This window comes from Pyrus communis, chromosome 7 (assembly GCF_041283825.1).
Source record: "Pyrus communis isolate YQ-2024b chromosome 7, ASM4128382v1, whole genome shotgun sequence".
Taxonomy (NCBI): Eukaryota; Viridiplantae; Streptophyta; class Magnoliopsida; order Rosales; family Rosaceae; genus Pyrus; species Pyrus communis.
Window position 1 is genome coordinate 20,494,794 of NC_142571.1, and position 21,427 is coordinate 20,516,220.

The following is a 21,427-nucleotide window of genomic DNA, read 5'->3' on the forward strand; positions in this document are numbered from 1 at the left end:
AAAAATAATTATCCTTTTGAAAGTGCAAGTTTCTTTTAGATATGTAAATCTAGGTTTTATTGCTATTTATTAAACCCCTATTAATTTAAGGTACAAAGAATAATATGAGACAAGCGACAATCTTTGAACCCAATTTATTCCCTACTCTGTTTGTTAAGGAAAGATGATTCACAACTAAGAAACAATACGTCACTTAGTAATGCGGTCTAGTGATATTTCTCTTTATTTATAAGTAGGCTTAGATTCAATTCTTACCAAAGACGAATTTGAGCCACATTATTGTTAGTATATTGTGAGGCTTAGCTCATTCCCTCACTCTTGATAATATCGTTTTTTCAAAACGAAAAAAATCAATATAATCTTCAATGATACGTAACACTGCACATAATTTATTTGTGATTAACTTATATAAAGGGATTTCATTAAATTTTTTTGAACGTAAGATTTTTCATTCATTGCATAAAGAGCATTACACCGACATATTCATAAACAATTAAACTCACCGTAATTTAGTTACTCGTTATTGTTTTCACATGAATTCTAACCTCAAATGCTCACTTCTTTTTAAAAATTTATCTTGGCACTCGGATTAATTTAGTTAACAATTCTCAATTATTTTATTTAGGGTGCACCTACATCAAAGCACAAAAAAGGGCAAAGGACTAGGGTACCCACGCCTCTGGAGTGAAAGTACCTCCTTAATAATGTGTTAGGCTTTAGGGCAAGCCAAGAAACACAAACTGAATTGGTCTCCATGTGGGGTTTGCAGTCGAAAACAATTGTCCCACCAATCATGCTTTCTTCTCAATATTATATGTCTCGCAACAAGGGCACATCCCTTAACTTTAAGGCCTCTCTCTCTCTCTCTCTCTCTCTCTCTCTCTCTCTCTCTCTCTCTCAAGTTTAGCATGCCAATTATCGATGTGGTGTTATCAAAACATCCTCTTTTACTAAAAAAAAAAAAAAAATGTATGAAAGATAAAAATAGATGCTTCGATAAAACCGCTCTTAAACTTTAGCATGATCTCCTATAAGAAAAGACTAATTATTTAATTTTAACCCAAAGAAATGAAAACAATTCAGAAGATTCTGGCAAGATACCAACTATTTATACAAAAAAATTGTGTCAAATGAAAGCAAAGGAGATGCTTAGGTAAAGATCACGACGACAGAATAAGCCATTTTCTTAGCATTTAGTCACCAATGATCATCCATGTTTTAATTTTGTTTGTCAAATTGGAGGGATCTAATCTCCAATCCAAATGGAATCTGCAGATCTGATGGATAATATTATTCGATTAGGGTTAATTCAACTTTAAATATTATTTTTATTGGAGTAATTATTAGTAATGGAGGAGATCTTAACCCTTAAGAGGTGGGAAGAGTCATTTTTATTATTTTAAGCCTAAATATCATTATTGATCAGAAAATTAATATTGTAAACCATAGCGTTTCCCAGTCAGGAATAATTAGGATCAGAAAATTAATTAATAGTTGTTACTTCAAGTGTCAAAACTTTTCCCTAATTGTTTTGTTCTTTGGATTAGTGGGGATCGAGGAATGAAGATTATGAGTCAAAAAGCTTGCTTAATGTTTGAGAAGATGCATAGCAAGAATCAAATCCTCTTCTGTTGCCTTAATTTAAAGTTGGTTTCTTAAAACATATACCCTGTCATTATCGAATGATTTTTCAGTGTGTTGGAAACACGGCTTGATCAACCAGTTGTATTATGACACTTGATGTACCGGACCATGTTTCTAGCACACTAAAAATTTCTCCTCAATATCATCTAATTGTTATCCACCCAAAAATGCATACACATGAGTCTATACATGATGCATCACTTTCATTTGCCACTTTAATGATATCTTAAAAACCAAGAAATAAACATTTGACGTTGATCAAATGCATCCCAAAACGACAGAAGAATGCCAAAAATTATGGGTTTTTCTTTCATTCAATTTTAAGAGTTATGTTTTTTATGCTTGCTAATATAGCTGGAGTCGCTTTACCTAACCACATTCAAAAAAATAAGTAGAGATGGGGAGAAAAACAATATACTTATATGAAAGATTAGTGAAATTAATAATTAGCATAATATAAGAATCATTTGGTGCTATATAATAAAACAATAGTGTAGAGCATAGACTATAAATTGGATCCTACTCCACCATGAGCTTTTCTTAATGTATGAAAAAAAATATTCTCATCCGTGGTCATTATTTGCTATATAATAATATTTTGTAAATATTTAGTGGTTGGTTTGGAAGCAATGGTTCTCGTTAACCTTCAAAATTACATTAAATAAATAAGGCTTTTTAGCTAAAATAGTCTCTGAGATTTGCATAAATCTTCACTTTGGTCCATGAGATTTGAAATCAATAGAATTGGTCCATGAGTTTGTCCACCATTAATCATTTTAGTCATTCCTTGGAAAATCTCCATTAAATAAAAATAGAATGACCAAAATACCTTTAATTTTTGTCAAATAATTTTGACTTATTGTTTATTAAATTGAGGGCATATTTGTCATTTTGATCCTTTTAATATAATTTTGCATGAAAAGACCAAAATGATTGATGGTGGACAATCTCAGGGACCACTTCTATTGATTTCAAATTTCAAAGACTAAACTGATGTGTTATACAAATATCAAGGACTATTTTGACTAAAAAGCCTAAAAAATAATGGCTAAGCAACTAATAACGATTCCCTCCATGGCTCATCTTCCCTTCCCTATGTGTGGTCAAAGAACATTTCAAGGGCAAAACAAACATAAATCTCACACGTGCATGCATACGTATACACGTTCAACTACAAACGTGTTAGCTTGCTATAGGGCGGCTCACTCGGTGGCTTCGTATTTATCCGTATGAGGGGCTCATAGATGGGGATTACTGTTTTCTGAATTTTTACTCAATATTCTTGCTGAGGATGTAAACACTATTATTCGTATTGATAAAAAAAATCTATCATTTTGGAAAGAAAAAAAAAACTACAAACGTGTAAAACTAACCTATATATAAGATCTTAGAAGTATCTGAATTTTATTTCCATGACATAAGAACACTGTTGACTGTTGTAGAATTTCTTACTTGTTTTCGTTAAATTTCCGTACTTTAATTGAGTGACTTAGTCTTCAAATTTGAAAACCCTAGCAACGCCCACCAATCATTTTCCAAATATACAGGAAGCTAATTAAGAAGAATAAAGAGGGTTCTTAGCATCTAATTGGTGAATATTTGAAAAACATTATATGTTGTATATTATTATTATTATTATTTTGTCGTTGTATATTATCTATATATTCACACAACGTGACGTTTTGTGCAGAACTGGCGAATTTATATGTTATCAGATTATCAACGTGAAATCGTCCCTTAATGCTGAGAAGATCACGTATTATATATATTCAAATAATATATTACTTTCATTTCATAATATCACTAAATACTAAAAAAAAAAACAAAAGTTGGACTATATGGCAGATTTATGATTATTTATTTAAAGAAAAAAATGGCAAGATCATGATTAATTAATGGCTTGTTTGGATATACTTTTAAAATGACTAAAAGCGTTTTTAGATAAAATATTTTTTGGTTTAAAAACACTTAAGGTGCTTTCTGCAAGAAGCACCAATTATGTGCTTCTTCCAATAAGCACTTTAATTGTTTTTGCAGAATTTACTTGCATTTTTACTAAGGATTGATTCCAAAAATATTTTCACCAAAACTGTTTTCAATCATTTTAAAAGTAAATCCAAACAAACAATAATATTCCTGGAGATAAAATGTTCTTACAAGTCAGCTGAAAAAGCTCAAGCTGCTTTTGGCATTTTTCTCTCCATTACATCCAAACAAGCAATAATATTCCAGGAGATAAAATGTTCTTACAAGTCAGCTGAAAAAGCTCATGCTGCTTTTGGCATTTTTCTCTCAATTGATTCTTATATATATATATATATATATATATATATATAGTTGAACGACATTTTTTGTTACAGTAGATGTTAGATTAGTCACTGACAAGGTTTAAACTCACTCCGTCATACAAGGTTTAACATTTTTCTACCACTGTGATAAGGAGTCACTTGCCAATTGATTCTTATATTCGGTATCGTATGAAATTAATTTATATTAATTTGTTTTTTTTTATCTTAATCAATTCTCATCTCTGTACAAGTTGCCAAAGAATATAAAAATTAGAGGAAGGTAGAAAAATATAGGTCAAAATTTATAGTTTAGGGCATGCGGTCCACTGCAAGAGCTGTCTGTGGTTTATCAGCATCAACTTCATTTTAATATTGGATTTGCAACGAAAATAAGATATTGAGATGTTAGATTAAAGAAAATGTACCTCAGTACGTCCGACGATTTGGGACAACATAATACGCACATTAGTTCTATATAATTACATTACATACATACATATATATATATATATATATATATATATATATATATATATCCTGTCAACCTGTGTTTCTCATCGATTGATCACTGTCGAATTTATTAGTTATGAAGTGCCCAGTATTTAAGCAAACCATGTCCAAGAGTTATTTCCTTTTTTCTTGATCCATGTGTAGTGGTGAGGAAATCAAATTTATCACTAACTTTTTTTTGTTAAGTGCGCACAGGGGCGAAGCTACAAGAATGTCGAATAAGCTAGGGTCCATCCTGAAATTTCATCAATTTATATATAATGTTTGCTAGTTCATACAATAAAGAGTGTATAGTCCATCAGTGGAGTAGAGTTTAAAGTTTTCAACAACTCATGAGTTTGAGACTTGTTTATGCAAACAATTTTATGATTTTATTACCATATCTAACCCTTATAACTAGCCTTTCGTTTTACCATATAAGCCTTCTGCCAACAACATTTTGATTTTTCATAACCAATTCTTTTTTTTTTTTTTTTGGTCAGTCCATATAAAACAAAGTCCATACAATCTATAGGATGATCCAATTATGTTGAAGGAAAAATCTCATAATATAGTTTTGAGCTAACCATGACTTTAAATTTTTTTTCAAGTCTAATGTGTTAGTTTTTTTTTATTAAACCTCATAAACAAGCTCTGTTCTTATGATATAATCATCATAATACTAAATTTTGCATACAAATTCTAAAGGTCCATCTATCTTGTTCGATTAAAATTTTACATGATAATACAAAAAAAAAAAAAAAAAAAAATCCCTTTGATTGTTCTCCAATTAATTGTACTTGTAACTTCTTTTTTTTTCTTTCTAATTTCTTTCATTTGGCTTGAAGGCCCATTCTGTGAAGGATTTATGGCTTTGCCACTGAGTGCGCATTTGTTTTTTTTTTTTTTTTAACAAACATGTTAGTCTTACCACATTTATACAATTTTTTTACCCTACCTCTATTAAAAAACAAATGTGATATAAAAAATCTGATAAGTATAGCATTGTTTTTTTTTTTTTTCTTTTTCCTGAAGTATTTGTTTTGCTGAACATATAGCATACGTGCATCCGTGTAATTGGAGATTAATCCCTTAATCTACATCCATTAACTTCATATATTATCAAAGAAGTGCAACACCAAGGAAAACAATAAAGAGCCAAATTCACCAAGGATAATACTTGCACACACATACCCCCAACAGGGGATACACATATCTCATCCTTTGCGAATAAGGTATCCTCACTGCATGAATTCTATAATTGAAAATGTTCAATTTCTTACATCTATACAAAAAATCATTTTGAATCAAAAATCGTTTAGTCTTTCAAATATATCAAATAAATGAATAGTTTATCATAAATATGTTACTTGGATGACTAAACGATTTTCAATTCGAGTGAAAGATGACATTACTCCACCCGATATGTTAAATTTGAACTATTAGTTATTACATTATTTATTTTTAATAATTGTAATAAGTATTTTTAAAACAAAAAATAATAATAGAATGATGAAAAGTTAGTCACATAAAATTGATTTGAAGCTGTTGTCAAATTTGACAGTAACTCTCTTGCTGCCATTTCATGTCATTCTACATAGGAATTGTTATTTCGGTTGGAAAACACCAATACTGTCTTTTTTTATTGTTTTGGTTATTATAACTAGCCAGTTTAGTATGAGCATCTCCAAAAAATGCTAGCTATCCATTGTCCAAATTTTAAGTTTTTTTTCTTCAATTTAAAAAAAAAATAAAAATGTCTTATTTTTCCTCCAAATTATTTGTTGGGTATTTTATTTGTCCAATGACTTGGAAACAGAATGTCCTGCATCGGAGAGGAAGAATCCGTATCTTTGTGAAAATTTCACAGATTTGTGAATAGTGTTCATTCATCGTATATTATGCAGTCAGAAATCATTTTAAATATTTTTATTTAAAATTAAACACAAGCAGTATCTGATAAAAATTGATCGTACAATGTACGATAAACGAACACGATTTATGAATCTTAATGATCCTTATCAAAAGAATCCAGAGAGCATTGGGGAGAGGAAATACTAGTTGGCTCATGAACACGTGGGTACGGAAAGGTACAAACCACGTGGCTAAGCTTAATGAGACGTGTACGGTGAGACCACACACAGTACTTCATATATTAATGTTTTTTCATCTCTGGGAGTAGGACCGCCAAATAGATCGATTCCATCTCTGATCAAAAAGGTATACTTCAGTTATAATTTATCTCTTTGACAAGTTTAGTAAGCTAGATTTGTGGTCTGTACATGTTGAAATGTCTTTATGAGTATTTTCGGTTTTCAGAAGGGATGGATAATCGTGACTTACTATAAGTTGTCTTCCTTTAAAAAAAAAAAAACCAAACAAATTTAGTAAGCCACATTGGCCAATGCCCTCTTTGTACCAAGTGCGTTTCACAGCTTAAATCTCAATCCAAAATTTAATTTAGAGTGATTGTTAGATGCAGTTGGGTTTGATTTTGTAGCGAGTAGGCTTTAAGCTTATGATATTATTTACAACATTGGTTCTATTTAAGCTTATGATATTTTAATATGAGTTTTAAGTAATTTTCGAATAATTAGTAGGGTTTCATAACTTTCATTGGTTGTGTTTGTGAATAAGGGGGCGTTCTATTAAGGGTTTACTTCTTTTCAATTGATCTGCGTTGCTCGTAATATATGATTTGCAGGTTACAAGAAATGATCGTCTATAGACTAAATTCTCTCTCTGCTCATTCGTCCGACCCATTTGCAAGAGATGTTCACCCCTTATATAGGCCCTCAGCGTGCCTAGAAAGTCTGAGGCTCACCTACTTTACTATTCTGGCATTAAATGAGCAACTTACATAGACTAGTGTGCTGGCTATTATCTCGTTCATCAAGACACATGGTAATGAAGTGACAATTGTTCAGTCGATATTATATGTTTTTCTGGGCCAAAGCGACCGAGCACTAAGCGCAACCTTGACTAGTCAAATGTAGTCCCCTTGAGTAAGGATCCAATTGCCCATTACGTCTTGTCCTAGGCTTCTACCTTCAAACGGTGACCGACATGTGGCCTGAGTTGGTATTTGAGTAGACTTGTTCCAGAAGCCCTGTGCCATAAAGTTGTCAATTTACCCATATATCATTGTCAGTCAGAAAGTACTTTATGTTGCTTAGTCAAACCAAACTGGCGGGCAGTCGGCTATAGCAGTTAGAAATGCTCCTTTCTAATTCCATTGGGCCCTAGACTTCTTTTTCTTCTTTGGGCATTGATCTCTCTTCAGCTATTCTCGGTCTTTTTTTCGGCCTGTACTATTTTGATGGTCGAAAAAGACCTTGCGTTAACAGTTACCTAATGCAAATTAGTACAGATTGACATATATAATGGATTTAATGTGAGCATAATGATGCATGTGAACATATACGTAAAGCTGGTCCTAGCTCCAGACAGTACTATACACACTGTGTAAGCATACATGATGAGCGGATAAGTCATATATAAACATGCATGGATAAACCCACGTTCGTTGCCGTGCGGCGGCGCCTGGCTGTGGACATGGGCTTTCGAACGCTCAAAATCACAAGCGTCACAAATCATTAGAGCATATAAAGTTTTGCAATTCTCAAAAATAATGCACGGTAGTAAACATTTCTCAATAGAGGTTCTCAAGCTCATAAATCACATCGTGGTCGTCATAATAATTAATTGCATATTCTAAGTAAAAGCAAAGAATGATATAAAAGCATCATATAAAACCAGTACCAAAAAAATATATATACACACACATATGTAATAAGGAAAACTAATAAAAAAAAAGCTCGAAAATTTTGAGTTTTAACGATAAGGGCAACATAAAGGCTAAAATAAATAGTACCAGGATTGACTTTTTGATGTAAAAATATAATTTTTCGTTAAAATAAACAGTACCAGGAGTTTTTTGTTAAAGTTCCCTTTGTAATATTGTTTAAATGCAAAAGCTTACTCATAGATACACTGTATGGTTGTAACCACCTTGCCCTGCATGCTTTTTGTAATCCTGAGGATAACACTCAAAGTAAAAGAACCTTTATCTAGTTAGTAAACCAATTGAATACTGCGAAGACTACCATTTCAAGCGTTCGAAAACCCAGGTTCGCTGCCATGCGCCGTCGCACGCACCGGCAGGAGGTTGGCATGCGCCGTCACGCGCTGGTATAGGTAATGGTCGCCGGCGGTAAAATATTATGTCGCCGTTGGTTGGAATCTGAAAGATTCCAGTCACCAGGCATTTGATGAGATTCTGATAGGGAATATACCTAAGAATATTTTGACTCGGATTTGAAAAAAGGTTGGCTTACCATATCGGTACCGGGTTTACCCATATCTAGATTTGTCGAAATCTGGCCTACTCTTCACGTCTGATCCAAGGGCATATTAGAACTATTGGGATTTAGATGAACACGATAATGGTGGTCTCGTGGGTTGATTCCATGCCGTTCTCTCGAAATCCCCTTATCAGCCCTCGGTTTTCTTGCCGAAAACTAGGGAAAACTCCTCCCTCTTCTATCTGCATCATTTGTTCACCAATCCGCACATGAAACAAAAACTACTTAACATAAGGAGAAGATTGGTGGTGGTTTTAGACCTTACCTTCACCGATAAAGGGCAGGAACTTGCCAGGAAGTTCGGACCTCATTAGTCATTAGAGCTTCTCAAATCGATATCTTGGCTTCAAATCTCGAAGGGAAGTGACAACGGTTAGCTCCACGGGAAAGATTAGGTCACGATAGTGATGGTTTAATGGGATTGGTTTGCCGAAGAACGTCGGCTTCGCCATAGTTTTTATGTGTGCAGGTCGGGGAAAAAAAGAAGAAGAAGACAGAAAGAGACAGAAAGAGGATGAGCATTGTCTCTCCTTCCATTTCCATACTCTTCCTTTTTTTTGTTTGTGTAGTCACGGTTAAGCCACATCAACATTTTATCTTCTTATTACATTTTATTTTATTATATCTATAAAAAATTAATATAAAATGTTAATGTAACTTAACCGTAATCACATATCACAGGAGGGCATGAGAAGAATATGAAAATAAGAAGGCAGACAAATAATCTGAGTGAGAAAGTGGGTCCCAGTGACCAAAAACCCAATCAGAATAAAATAATAGAAGTGTCCCTAAATGTAATAAAATTACAAAAATACCCTTGAACTCCAAATTCTGTTCTGCTTATGTTCGCACATTTGTATCAGCGAGCACTACAATAATATACTAAAAGGATAAGTCACACGTGTCACAACACGGTGGTCAACAAAAGTCAGCATTCTTGCCTCTAGGGACATTGAAAATAAAATAAAATCATGGATGAGTCGTAACAAAAAGACTTTAAACTTAAAAAAATATACGTTTGACATGCTATATTGCCAGATTGTCAATTTAGATTATTAAATATGTGAATTTTTGTTTGACTGCATACTACCAATTTACAGATGTACCATATTTCCATAACACTAAATTGTGGATTATAATTTTTGGCCAGGCATGCTACATTGCCAAACTCTCAATCTTAATCATGATTAGGTAAATTCTTATTTCGTTGTGTAATACAAAGAAGGAGATGCAACACATTATACTTTTTTTTTAATTCAACAATAATTGCCTGTAATAATTATTTTAAGGATTTTATTTTCCAAATGCCTACACTAGTACAATTGTCACATCCCGACCCGGGCGAGACCACTTCCCGGGCCCGACTCCACTACCGTAGCACGATATTGTCCGCTTTGGGCTTACCATTCCTTCACGGTTTTGTTTTTGGGAACTCACGAGCAACTTCCCAGTGGGTCACCCATCATGAGATTGCTCTAGTCCCTTTCTCGCTTAACTTCGGAGTTCCTACGGAACCCGAAGCCAGTGAGCTCCCAAAAGGCCTCGTGCTAAGTAAGGATGGGAATATGCATTTAAGGATCACTTCCCTAGACGATGTGCGATGTCACAACAATTTTTTTGGCCAACATTAGTACAAATGGGTACAATACTTTTATTCCTTTTATTTTTTATTGGGTCACCATACCCACACACCATATACTGATAATTACCATTGCAGTCCCAATATCTCACACAAACTGTGGGGTGGTCCAATTATTGGTCTAGGATTTTATTTTATTTTTATTTTTTTTCATTAGAGGTATAGGTCCATCTTTTTTTTAAGAAATATTTTTGAGTGTACAATTGAGTTTTTGTTATATAAATTCTTTTGTACGGTCCAAGGTTTCATTTGGATGATTAGTCACCTACCATGTACCATCACTACAAAAGACTGTAACAACATGTCGTGATATGCGACCTAAAAAAGAAATAATTTTCAAACAAACTTTATGTATTCGTGTCACTTGATTAACAATATATTTTTTTGTTTTAATCAACTTTGAGAATTTAAAATGTACAAAAATCACTTCCCAACTTAAAACATCAGTCAACTCATAGTGGGATGGAATATTATCAAGCACAATTAATTACTTAATTAATTTCTTGAATTTTTCTACTTCTTTGCAGTGGGATGTACTGTCATAATATAATAAATCCCACTAATTTATAAGAGAATGGGAAAGAAAAAATAAATGGGCATATGATAGATAGATCCCATCCCACTCCCAACTCCCCCCAATTATATGAGAATTGGAAAATAACATTGGGCTTTTAAGCATTTTGTAATTATAATAATAATAAAATTACTTGAAAAAAGAAAGTAGTTTTGGGGATTTGGAAACGTCGATTCAGTCGCTTGAAAAAACCAAAAACACTCACAGAGGAGGGAGAGAGAGAGTGAGAGAGAGAGAGGGAGGAGTGAGGAAGGACACCAGGGGTATTAAAAATCACAGTCGTTACAGGGAAAAAGAGAGGAAAAAATAAAGAAAAAAAGGAGACTAGTACAAGAGGCACTAGCAATAATGGCTGCTTGCATAACCGTTCTGTCCGTTTAGCCTTTTTACTCTCCTTCTTCTGGGTTGCTTCTTGTTCGTAAATGGGGCACGCTATTATGGTATTTTCACCCATTACTGCCCCAGCCTCAGCACCGAAGACCCTGCTCTTTTGAGCTTTCTTCTTCTTCTTCTTCTTCTTCTTCTTCTTACAACTCACTCCTCTGCTCTCTGCTCCTCCGCTGCCCTGAACGACGTCGTTTGAGCTCTTGAATGGCACAACTTGAGTGTGACTCCTCAATTTCTCGTGCGGAAACGGGTGGGTTTGCTGTCTGCTTGGCAAGTTTAGCAGAGTTGGGATAAATTGGAAACGAAATGCAAATGCTTAAAAAGTTTCCATTTTTGGATTCTGGGTTCTGAGCAAACACAAAAATGCATTCACTGAAGTCTCTAATTTTCTATAAAGTTTTAATCTTTGGCATTTTTAGCCTGTTTTAATTTCTGGGTTTTCCTTTTTAGAACAATATGTTTGTTTGTTTATCATTTATTTATTTATTTTTTCAACGGTGTGCATTTTGTTTGATAGATTTGAGAGGTGATGATCTGTATACAGAGCTATGGAAGTTGTGTGCAGGACCTCTGGTGGATGTGCCAAGGCCTGGAGAGAAGGTGTACTACTTCCCTCAGGGTCACATGGAACAAGTACAATCCTTTCCATCCCTTTTGCTTTAATTGTCTCTCAATGGATCAAAATCTGTGGTTTTTTTTGTTTAATTTGTTTTCTTATCCGGGGTTTTGATATTTTCTGGTTTTTTGTAGTTGGAATCATCAACAAATCAGGAACTGAATCAGCAAATCCCTCTCTTTAATCTTCCCTCAAAGATCCTTTGTAGTGTGGTTCATATTCGATTACTGGTAATGCGTTTTGGAATGTAGTTTTCGTGTAAATCCACGGTTTTGGGCGGTTTTTTTTTATTGAAATTGAAGTTTTTTTTTAATTTTATTTTTTTGGTTTTTGGGATGGTTAATTGAAGTTTGTTTTTACTTACAGGCAGAACAAGAAACAGATGAGGTTTATGCTCAGATCACTTTGCATCCAGAAGCAGATGTGAGAAACATGTTTTCTTTTTTGTCTTATTTTATGTTTTGTTCCAACTTCCTCTGTTTGGTTGCTTAGAAGATGGGGAAAAGAATACATAGTCACTAATGTTAAAGTCTTTTAAAATCAGTTGGGATATTATCTCAAATACGAATAGGGGAGATTTCACATTTTCTTAACCTTTTGCACAATTTTCGTAGTAACTGAAAGTGTTTCGTAATGAAACTTTGAAGTTCCAACTCCGAGAGAAGCCTGGCAAGTTATTTTTCCCGATTCTCTTACTCATCTTCTTTTGGTTGGTTTTACAGCAGTGTGAACCTACAAGTCCTGATCCATGCAAACCCGAAGCTCCAAAGGCAACCGTTCACTGGTTTTGCAAGATTTTGACCGCTTCCGATACAAGCACCCATGGAGGGTTCTCAGTCCTTCGAAAGCATGCCACCGAGTGCTTACCTCCATTGGTATTTACTCTCGTTTTCATGCATTTTTGTTGTTTCTACTATGCTAGTGGTCAGCCAGCATTTTCTTCTCATATTTTCATGTGTACTTGTATTTTTATTTCATTAGGACATGAACCAAGCAACTCCAACTCAGGAGTTAATTGCCAAAGATCTTCATGGATACGAGTGGAAATTTAAGCATATCTTTAGAGGTATTCTTTCTGCACCAAAAGCTTGGTTTGTGATGGAATGTGAATGTGGTTTTATATTTGACTGTTGAAATAAACTAATTGAAAGCACTAGTATTATTAGCCATGTTGAATGCTAGGAACTATCCTTTTTTGTGTATGATTGATGGGCTTACATTTCACTTCAATTTTGAATGTTAGGTCAACCCCGGAGGCATTTACTTACCACAGGATGGAGTACATTCGTCACTTCAAAAAGATTGGTTGCTGGTGACGCCTTTGTGTTTTTGAGGTATTTGCTTATGATTCGTTTATCACAATTAATAGGAATGCTTTCATGGTAGAATGGGTTTTTGTTAACACGAACCTGTTTGTAGGGGTGACAACGGGGAATTACGAGTTGGGGTTCGGCGTCTAGCTCGTCAACCGAGTCAAATGCCCTCGTCAGTGATATCAAGCCAGAGCATGCATCTTGGAGTGCTTGCAACTGCTTCACATGCTCTTATGACCAAAACACTGTTTGTTGTGTATTCCAAGCCAAGGTTTGGGCAACGGTTTCATTTTATCTGTGATACAAGATTCTTCAATTAATTGGAAATCCTTTTATTTTATAGCTTTTTCCTGTTTTCTCTCAGGACTAGCCAGTTCATTATTGGCTTAAGCAAATATCTGGAGGCCATTAACAATAAATTCTCACTTGGGATGCGCTTCAGGATGCGATTTGAGGGTGACGAATCTCCCGAAAGAAGGTGTCTCCATGTCTGTCACCGGTTATGGTCACTAATGTTCTTAATACTCAACTTGATTGTAAATTTCTACATATTTTAATTGCTCAGGTTCACAGGCACAATAGTTGAGGTTGGGGATTTATCTCCTCAGTGGACTGAATCTAAATGGCGATCATTGAAGGTTAAGATGCTAACAAGTTACAGATCAAATGCTGTTTTATTTCTTCCCGTTCATCTACTTATCTTTAGTTGTATTTCTTTCAGGTTCAATGGGATGAGCATGCTGCAGTTCAAAGGCCAGACAGGGTTTCTCCTTGGGATATAGAACCTTTTGTAGCTTCGGCTCCATCAAATCTTGCTCAACCAGTAGTAAAGAGCAAAAGGCCTCGGCCTGTAGAAATTTCTTCATCTGGTATGAGAAATAACCGCACTGGATTATTTATTTATTAAAATTCTTTTTCAAATTGTTGGTGGTTCTGAATGTCTTCACTTGTTTGCATAAATTGGACTGTAGAAGTTACCACCAATTCAGCTGCTTCAGCTTTTTGGTATCACAGCTCACCCCAGACCGCGGAGTTAAACCGAGCTGGTGTTCTGGAAGTCCAAACCTCTGGTAGTCAGGTTGTCTGGCCTCTGAGGCAGAAAGAAAGCAATATTAGCAGTTACTCTAGCGCAAGGGTCTGCTCAGAGGGCATCTGGCCTTCTTCCCCGCACGTGGACGTTTCTTTAAGCCTTTTTCCGGACTCAAAGGAAAGCTGCAAGAATGTAATTACGGGGTCTGTGCTCTCTAGCTTTGCCTCCCCAATTTCGTCAAAGCCAAATAATGTCCCGATACATGCCCAGGTGGAAAAAGGGAAAAAATCTGATAGTTCAGGTTTTTGGTTGTTCGGTTGTAATTTGTCAAACAACACTAAAACAACTTGCCCCGAAGAGATAGAGCCAGTGTTTAAAACAATGCCGTCTGGTGCCAAAGGACCAATTCCAGCTGATGCATTTGAATCTGATCAGGGTCTGGATGTTTCAAAGCTGTCAAAGGAGCAGAAACAAGTAATCTTGGAGGCATCACCAAAAGAAACACAAGGCAAGCAAGGATCGACTCTTTCAACGAGAACTCGCACTAAGGTAAAATGTGGACTATTGCTGGTTCTATTTTATCAAACCACTAGTGAAAATCAGTTGTTTCTGATGAGTAAATTGTTTTGTCTACTGAGAAGGTGCAAATGCAAGGGGTTGCTGTTGGTCGTGCTGTGGACTTGACTGCGTTGAAAGGCTATGATCATCTAATTGATGAGCTAGAGAAAATGTTTGAGATCAAAGGAGAGCTTCGTCCAAAGAACAAATGGGCGGTTGTTTTTACGGATGATGAAAATGACATGATGCTTATGGGCGATGATCAGTGGCCGTAAGTAACCTAACATTCGGTCTTCTGAATTCCATACAAATAAACTGGGTTCTAACTACTTAAAACTTTTTCCAAATGCAGGGACTTCTGTAAGCTGGTGAAGAAGATATTTATATATTCAAGCGACGAGGTACAGAAGATGAACAGATGCAAGCTTCAGAGTTCATCTTTGGATTGCGAAGGGACAGTTAGCGTGGATTCTGAGCATCGATTGGAAACATGATTGGTTCAAATTCCCTTTTTTCGTGTTGCGGTTTTATTCTCTCCCTCTTCTTCTGGGAAAGGTAGCTGGTAGTTGGTTTTTCTCATAATAATGTTAGAGCATGCTGTAGGAAAACAGAAGGGCTAGGTGGGATTTTGGGTTTTGTTTTGGTTCTGGGTTAGCAAAGCAACTACTCTTAATCAGGATTAGAAAATGGAAATCTGTCAATACTTGGTGTGGTTGTGGTTAGCATGAGTTGGCCTGTAAAAAACACATAATACATTAAGATGTATGTTTGCCATTTGGTTTCAATTTAGTCCCTTGGTTCTGTTTTGTGGAAAGCCCTTTAGGGGGAAACCTACCTACCGACGGAGATGATATTTTAAGCCATTCACATACTGTCACGGTAGCATCCCCGTTGTGCGGTCAAACGCTAAAGCGGAAAAAAAAAGGTGTTGGAAAAGGAAGAAAAAAGGAAAAAAAAAGCTATGGCGAGAAGGTGTGGATGTGTAGAGCAAGAAGTGGGGAGGCAGCAACTTTTGGTCTAAGATGTCTGAAATATGGAGGCAAATGTTGTTTTCATGAAGACCCCTTGTTGCTAAGTGGTAGTGGGGAAAGGGTGAAAAAAAAAGCATCAAAAGGTGTAAAATCCAATTGACAAGGACATGGAAGATATGAGAGGATTATCATCATTATTTGTCTTTCAAAATTTCCTTCACCAACTCTCTTTACCAAAAAAAAAAAAAAAAAAATTCTATGGAAGTGTTAGGTAGAAAGCCACTCTTCCGATTCAAATGTAACGCACACATTGAAAAACAAAGATACTAAAAATTTGATTAACAGTTCAATCTTGCACTTGAGTTCTCGAGTCCAATTCCTCCCTCTCGTCTGTCGCTTGTAGTGAAAAGAAAAGATGTGGGGTTTTCATGCTTTTTCTTATTGCTTTCCTAACTTTTCCAAACTTGGCTTATGTGATCTTTTTCTTGTCAATTGCTGTTATGTCAGATTATTTGCTAACTTAAGCTCAAGGGTATTTAAGAATTAAAGTATTTTAGTATCCATGATAACATAGGAAGGAGCTAGGGAAAATGCACCAAACATTAGTCTAAACTTCAACACATTTCAAGAAGGCTGGAAGAGACCCTTTTGTCCATTGCTAATATTGATGATTTTAGTATTTGCATGAGCTATCAGCCGTTGATCGGTGTAAATCTAAAATTGAATCCGCATCCCTCGACGGCTTACCATCCTTAGCCTTCGAAGGTACTAATGAGTGCTAAATTCTTTGAACATTTTTCATGTAATATGGCGTGGTGAAGAACATGTAACATCATAACATTTGTTGCCTTGTTGAAGCAAACAACGTAAATAGAAGATTGATAGTCAATACAAAAGTTACGCTTTTTTGGTATACATGCTATACATATTGGAACTGTCCTTTTATTAACGTGTTATATCTTCAAACTGTTAACGAAAACTTGAATTTAATTGTTTAATATAAAAGAGTATCTTGTATATGCCTGATTTTAGGGGAAATGAAGTTGGGGAAGATTGTGTCACAGCTCCATGTTTGCTTATATTAGTTGTGCAAAGAGTAAGCAATTATTTGCTTTCGAGCAAGTGATGTATAAGTCATAATAATATTAGTTAGGTCAGCTGATCAGGTCAATTTATAACCTTTTTATTCAAGTTCGAAGTTGTATAAAATATTTATCGTCCTGTAAAAAAAACATAAATAATATAGTTGGTCAATCACCTAAGCTGTCAGAATTCATCCATTAGTGAGATGAATGGATTGGCTTCTAGTGTTTTACAAGATCTATATGCTCACTTCTCTTTTCCCATAAATACGAAAGAAATTTTGGCTATTTTTATGTTTTTTTAATACAATGATATACACTAAAGATAGGGTATTTGGGTCGTAAATTATACAACAATTCTGCCATAATAATTTAGATTCGTTGTACACGAAACTCGAATCTAAACACCCAACCCTCCCGGGGTGCCAAAAACCCTTGTCATTAGATCAGTAATAGTGAATGACAACGATATTCTATTTGGACTACTCTAATTTACATAAAAAAAAAGATTCAAATTTAAATACAGGAGCCTAACCTAATACCTTAACCGACTGAAACTGCATCTCACGTGTTTCATTTACATACAATTAATTGTTCATTTCATCTTTGTCTAAACAGGGTCGGCCTAAACTCAAAAGAAGAGAACCCATAAAATCATTTCTGGATTATAATAGCCCAATGCTAAGAAGCCCTTATTAATTAGCGTAAATACTTTGGGGGGTTGTTTGTTCTGTCGTAAGCATGACTTGTTTGTTTCCACAGGAAAAACGTGTGTGTTTGTTTCTTCTGTTTTATTTTTTTTTTAACTTTTTAGACAGGCATGACATAATTACACTTTAATTATTGTTATCTTAGATTCTTATGACTTGTTCATTTCCACTGGAAAAACTTGTTTGTTGCTTCTGTTTTATTTTTTTATTTTTTATTTTTTTAATAACTTTTTAGAGCATAATTACACTTTAATTATTGTTATCCTTAGATGATCTCCAACCCTTGTGCTAAAACTTAAAATTTTTAGCCCATAAAATTTAGGTTTTAGCCCATAAACAGTTTTTCTGCTTTAATCATTTTGGCCTAAATTTTTTAGCATGAGATTATTAAAGAATAAATTTAGGCTAATTTATTCTTTTAAAGTAATTATAAAAAAAAAATTATGTACACTATCATAATTTAATCTTATGAACATTTTAACCAAAAAATATTTAAATTTAGATAAATATTGAAAAATCACTAAATTTGGGTGAATTTTGAGTTAAATAATTTTTTTAATTATTTTAGCTGTTGGATTTAAATTTGGGCCGTTAGATTTGATTATATTCGATCTCAGCCGTTGGATTCAATAAATCTTGGAAGACATGCCAATGTGGGTGGGGTCTCGTTGGTGGTGCCCACACCATTTTCTGGGCTAAATCCTGGGGGAATTTGGCTTTTAGCTTTTAGCACACACATTTAGCATGAGTTTGGTTGTGTTTGGGAGGGGAATAAAACAAAAAAAAATAGCATTTAGCTCAGGGTTGGGTTTGGTCTTAGATTCTTACTTATTGGATTTTGGCAATAATTATGGGTTTAGTGAGTTTTTAGTAATTTTGCCAAACAAGACAAAGCAAATTACATCGGCATTGATTATGCTAATTTAGTTTATGAATCGGGATTTATGATACAACGTATTTCAATTTACTTTTACAAAAACTAAGACTTCTATGAGCATTTTGCAATTACGCTATCTTGTTTTTGTTAGCTGTAACGTTGATGTAATGAGAAATAAATATACATTCTTGTTACATGCAAGTTTTACTGCTTTAGCAGTGAGTTGGAGGGAAATAAGTACTTATGAATTTATTCAATTGCAATTGTGCTTATACTATATATGGTCACAGGAGAGATAAGGGGCTTCGATCTTTTGTGAAATCACAAATCTGCTTTTGAGCAAAGCTAATTCTGAAAATGACATGCTTTCTGCTTTCCCCCCTTGACTTTTGCTCCTGGATGACATCGCAGCAACTAACACGCCATCCACAACACCTATTAGCCACACAAGTACTCCTAATGCCACTATCCTAATTCAAATGTCATCATTGGAACAAAAAAAAAAAAAAAAAAAAAAAGCATTAGTATTGTTTGAGCAGATTTGTCATTTCTCATAGGGTTATAGGTAAACATTCCTTTATTATTCATAAATTAATAAGAGATTTTGGATGCGGTTCTTAGTTATCAATATTTTTTTTTTTTTTGGATAAAAAGTTATCAATATTCTTTGACTAAAGCCTCATTGATTTTCAATTTTTTATCGAACTTCTTGAAATTAATGTGATACTTTATTTCTTTATATGATACTATATATTTTTTTTAAATTAAAAATTATAGTTGTTTATATTAAGGAAAACTAATAAAAATGACTTGAAATCTTTGAGTTTTAAGGATAAGGACAAAATAAAGGGTAAAGTGAATAGTACCAGGTTTGACATTTTAGTGTAAAAATGTGATTTTTCGTTAAAGTGAATAGTATCATGGGCTTTTTGTTAAAACTCTCTTTATTTTAATGAGATTTTAAATAAAAATTCATAATTTGTGGGATTAAAATTATTAGAATATAAATTATACTATTGTGTGTATGTATATATAAATATGGGTACATTCATAAAAATTAACAAAAAAATTATTGTACCAAAACATGGGTACATTCTTCAAAACCACACAAAAAAAGTAATAGATATTAGGCTTAATAACATAAGTAAATTTCTTTGATTAAACTTGACATGGATACATTCTCAATTCAAAAGAAAAGAATGTACCCATATAAGTTTAAAATTGGTTAGAAAAAAATTGAGTAGATTTTATATAAAAACAAAGGGGTACATTTTACATATAACAAATTGGTATATTTAAGAATGGGTACATTTTAAGATTAAAAATTGAAAAGAAAAAAAAAACATGAATAGGCGCATATACACTTAAAAAATTGAAAACATTTTTTAAAAAGCTAATGGGTGCAAACTTATTCTAATTTTTTATTTATTTTGGAAATATTTTGAATTGAAAATTAGTTAGGAGTTTAATAAAGGTGTGAGTATTAAAATCCTAAATCAATTATTAATTTTTATTTTAAAAAATTATGTAATTGACATGTAAATTCATTATTACATTAACGTTAGTGTGACATCCCACATCGCCCAGGGGAGTGATTGATTAAATGTATATTCCCATCCCTACCTAGCACGAGGCCTTTTGGGAGCTCACTAGCTTCGGGTTCCGTAGGAACTCCGAAGTTAAGCGATAAGGGGGCTAGAACAATCCCATGATGGGGTGACCCACTGGGAAGTTGCTCGTGAGTTCCCAAAAACAAAAACCGTGAGGGAATGGTAAGCCCAAAGCGGACAATATCGTGCTACGGTGGTGGAGCGGGCCCGGGAAGTGATCCGTCTCGGGGCGGGATGTGACAAATTGGTATCAGAGCCAATCCCTGGCCGGAAATGTGCCGACGAGGACGTCGGGCCCCTAAGGGGGGTGGATTGTGACATCCCACATCGCCCAGGGGAGTGATCCTTAAATGTATATTCCCATCCTTACCTAGCACGAGGCCTTTTGGGAGCTCACTGGCTTCGGGTTCTGTAGGAACTCTGAAGTTAAGCGAGAAGGGGGCTAGAGCAATCCCATGATGGGTGACCCATTGGGAAGTTGCTCGTGAATTCCCAAAAACAAAAACCATGAGGGAATGGTAAGCCCAAAGCGGACAATATCATGCTACGGTGGTGGAGCGGGCCCGGGAAGTGATCCGCCCCGGGCGGGGATGTGACAGTTAGGAACTTGGATCAAAATCTGAAAACTAATAATGTTTCAGTCAATGAACATTAGTAACTAAGGGCCGGATATTAATTTTTCCTAAATTAACCAATCCAATAAAAGAAGGACACGTGAACTAAACGCTCAATAACGATTTTACCCTTGACATCGTGAGTAAATCACAAAATTACTCTAAGAAAATAAGATGTAATCAGCCCTAAAGTAATTGGGCTTTTACTAATGAACCATGGGCTCTCTAGCTGCCTATAATACGTCACGCCATCGAGCCATATCCGATCCAATGATGGCAGGGCCACGACTCTCCAGAGTCTCCCCTTGGAAGTCCGGTGAACCAACACTTTTACCTACATGGATCTTAAGACTACTAGTAGGTAGGATTGCAAAGACTAGCCTGCACCATTAATGGTTGTCTAGTATGCTTTGCAACCTTCCCTCATAGCTGCTTGCTAGGGTTTCTTCCCTATAAAAAACCAAGTCAATAAGAGAATAAAGTAATCGCCCCTTACTATTCACAACACTCTCAAGTATATTCTATTTCTCTCTCGACTACTTTTTTGACTTAGGCATCGGATATCCATTGGTGGGCACTCTCCTCCCTTTTTAGGGTATTCATCAATTAGGCTAATGGCATGTGTTCTCTTATTGGTGGAATTTTTGTCAAATCAACCTTA

General features: G+C 34.8%; 1 protein-coding gene and 1 long non-coding RNA gene across 4 annotated transcripts; one reads left to right on the forward strand and one right to left on the reverse strand.

The window, feature by feature from the left end:
- Positions 1-7,084: 7,084 nt before the first annotated feature.
- On the reverse strand, positions 7,085-9,237 carry LOC148695871 (uncharacterized). Its single transcript, XR_015963878.1, has 2 exons — positions 9,051-9,237; positions 7,085-8,967 (listed from the first exon to the last, which is right to left on the reverse strand). It is a non-coding gene; the product is annotated as an uncharacterized LOC148695871 (long non-coding RNA).
- A 1,909-nt stretch (positions 9,238-11,146) lies between these two features.
- On the forward strand, positions 11,147-15,687 carry LOC137733790 (auxin response factor 18). Of its 3 annotated transcripts, none has more exons than XM_068472975.2 (14): positions 11,147-11,635; positions 11,903-12,018; positions 12,136-12,231; positions 12,368-12,424; positions 12,724-12,876; positions 12,983-13,067; positions 13,245-13,335; positions 13,421-13,585; positions 13,679-13,792; positions 13,880-13,952; positions 14,036-14,183; positions 14,286-14,893; positions 14,986-15,173; positions 15,255-15,687. In XM_068472975.2, exons 1-14 carry the CDS (start codon positions 11,590-11,592, stop codon positions 15,394-15,396), a joined length of 2,082 nt encoding a protein of 693 aa, XP_068329076.2. In that variant the 5' UTR covers positions 11,147-11,589; the 3' UTR covers positions 15,397-15,687. The 3 variants fall into 3 exon arrangements, with proteins under 3 accessions (XP_068329076.2, XP_068329077.2, XP_088552613.1); XM_068472976.2 differs by having other exon boundaries at positions 11,179-11,635; positions 12,727-12,876; XM_088696487.1 differs by having other exon boundaries at positions 11,204-11,635; positions 14,289-14,893.
- The last annotated feature ends 5,740 nt before the right edge of the window (positions 15,688-21,427 follow it).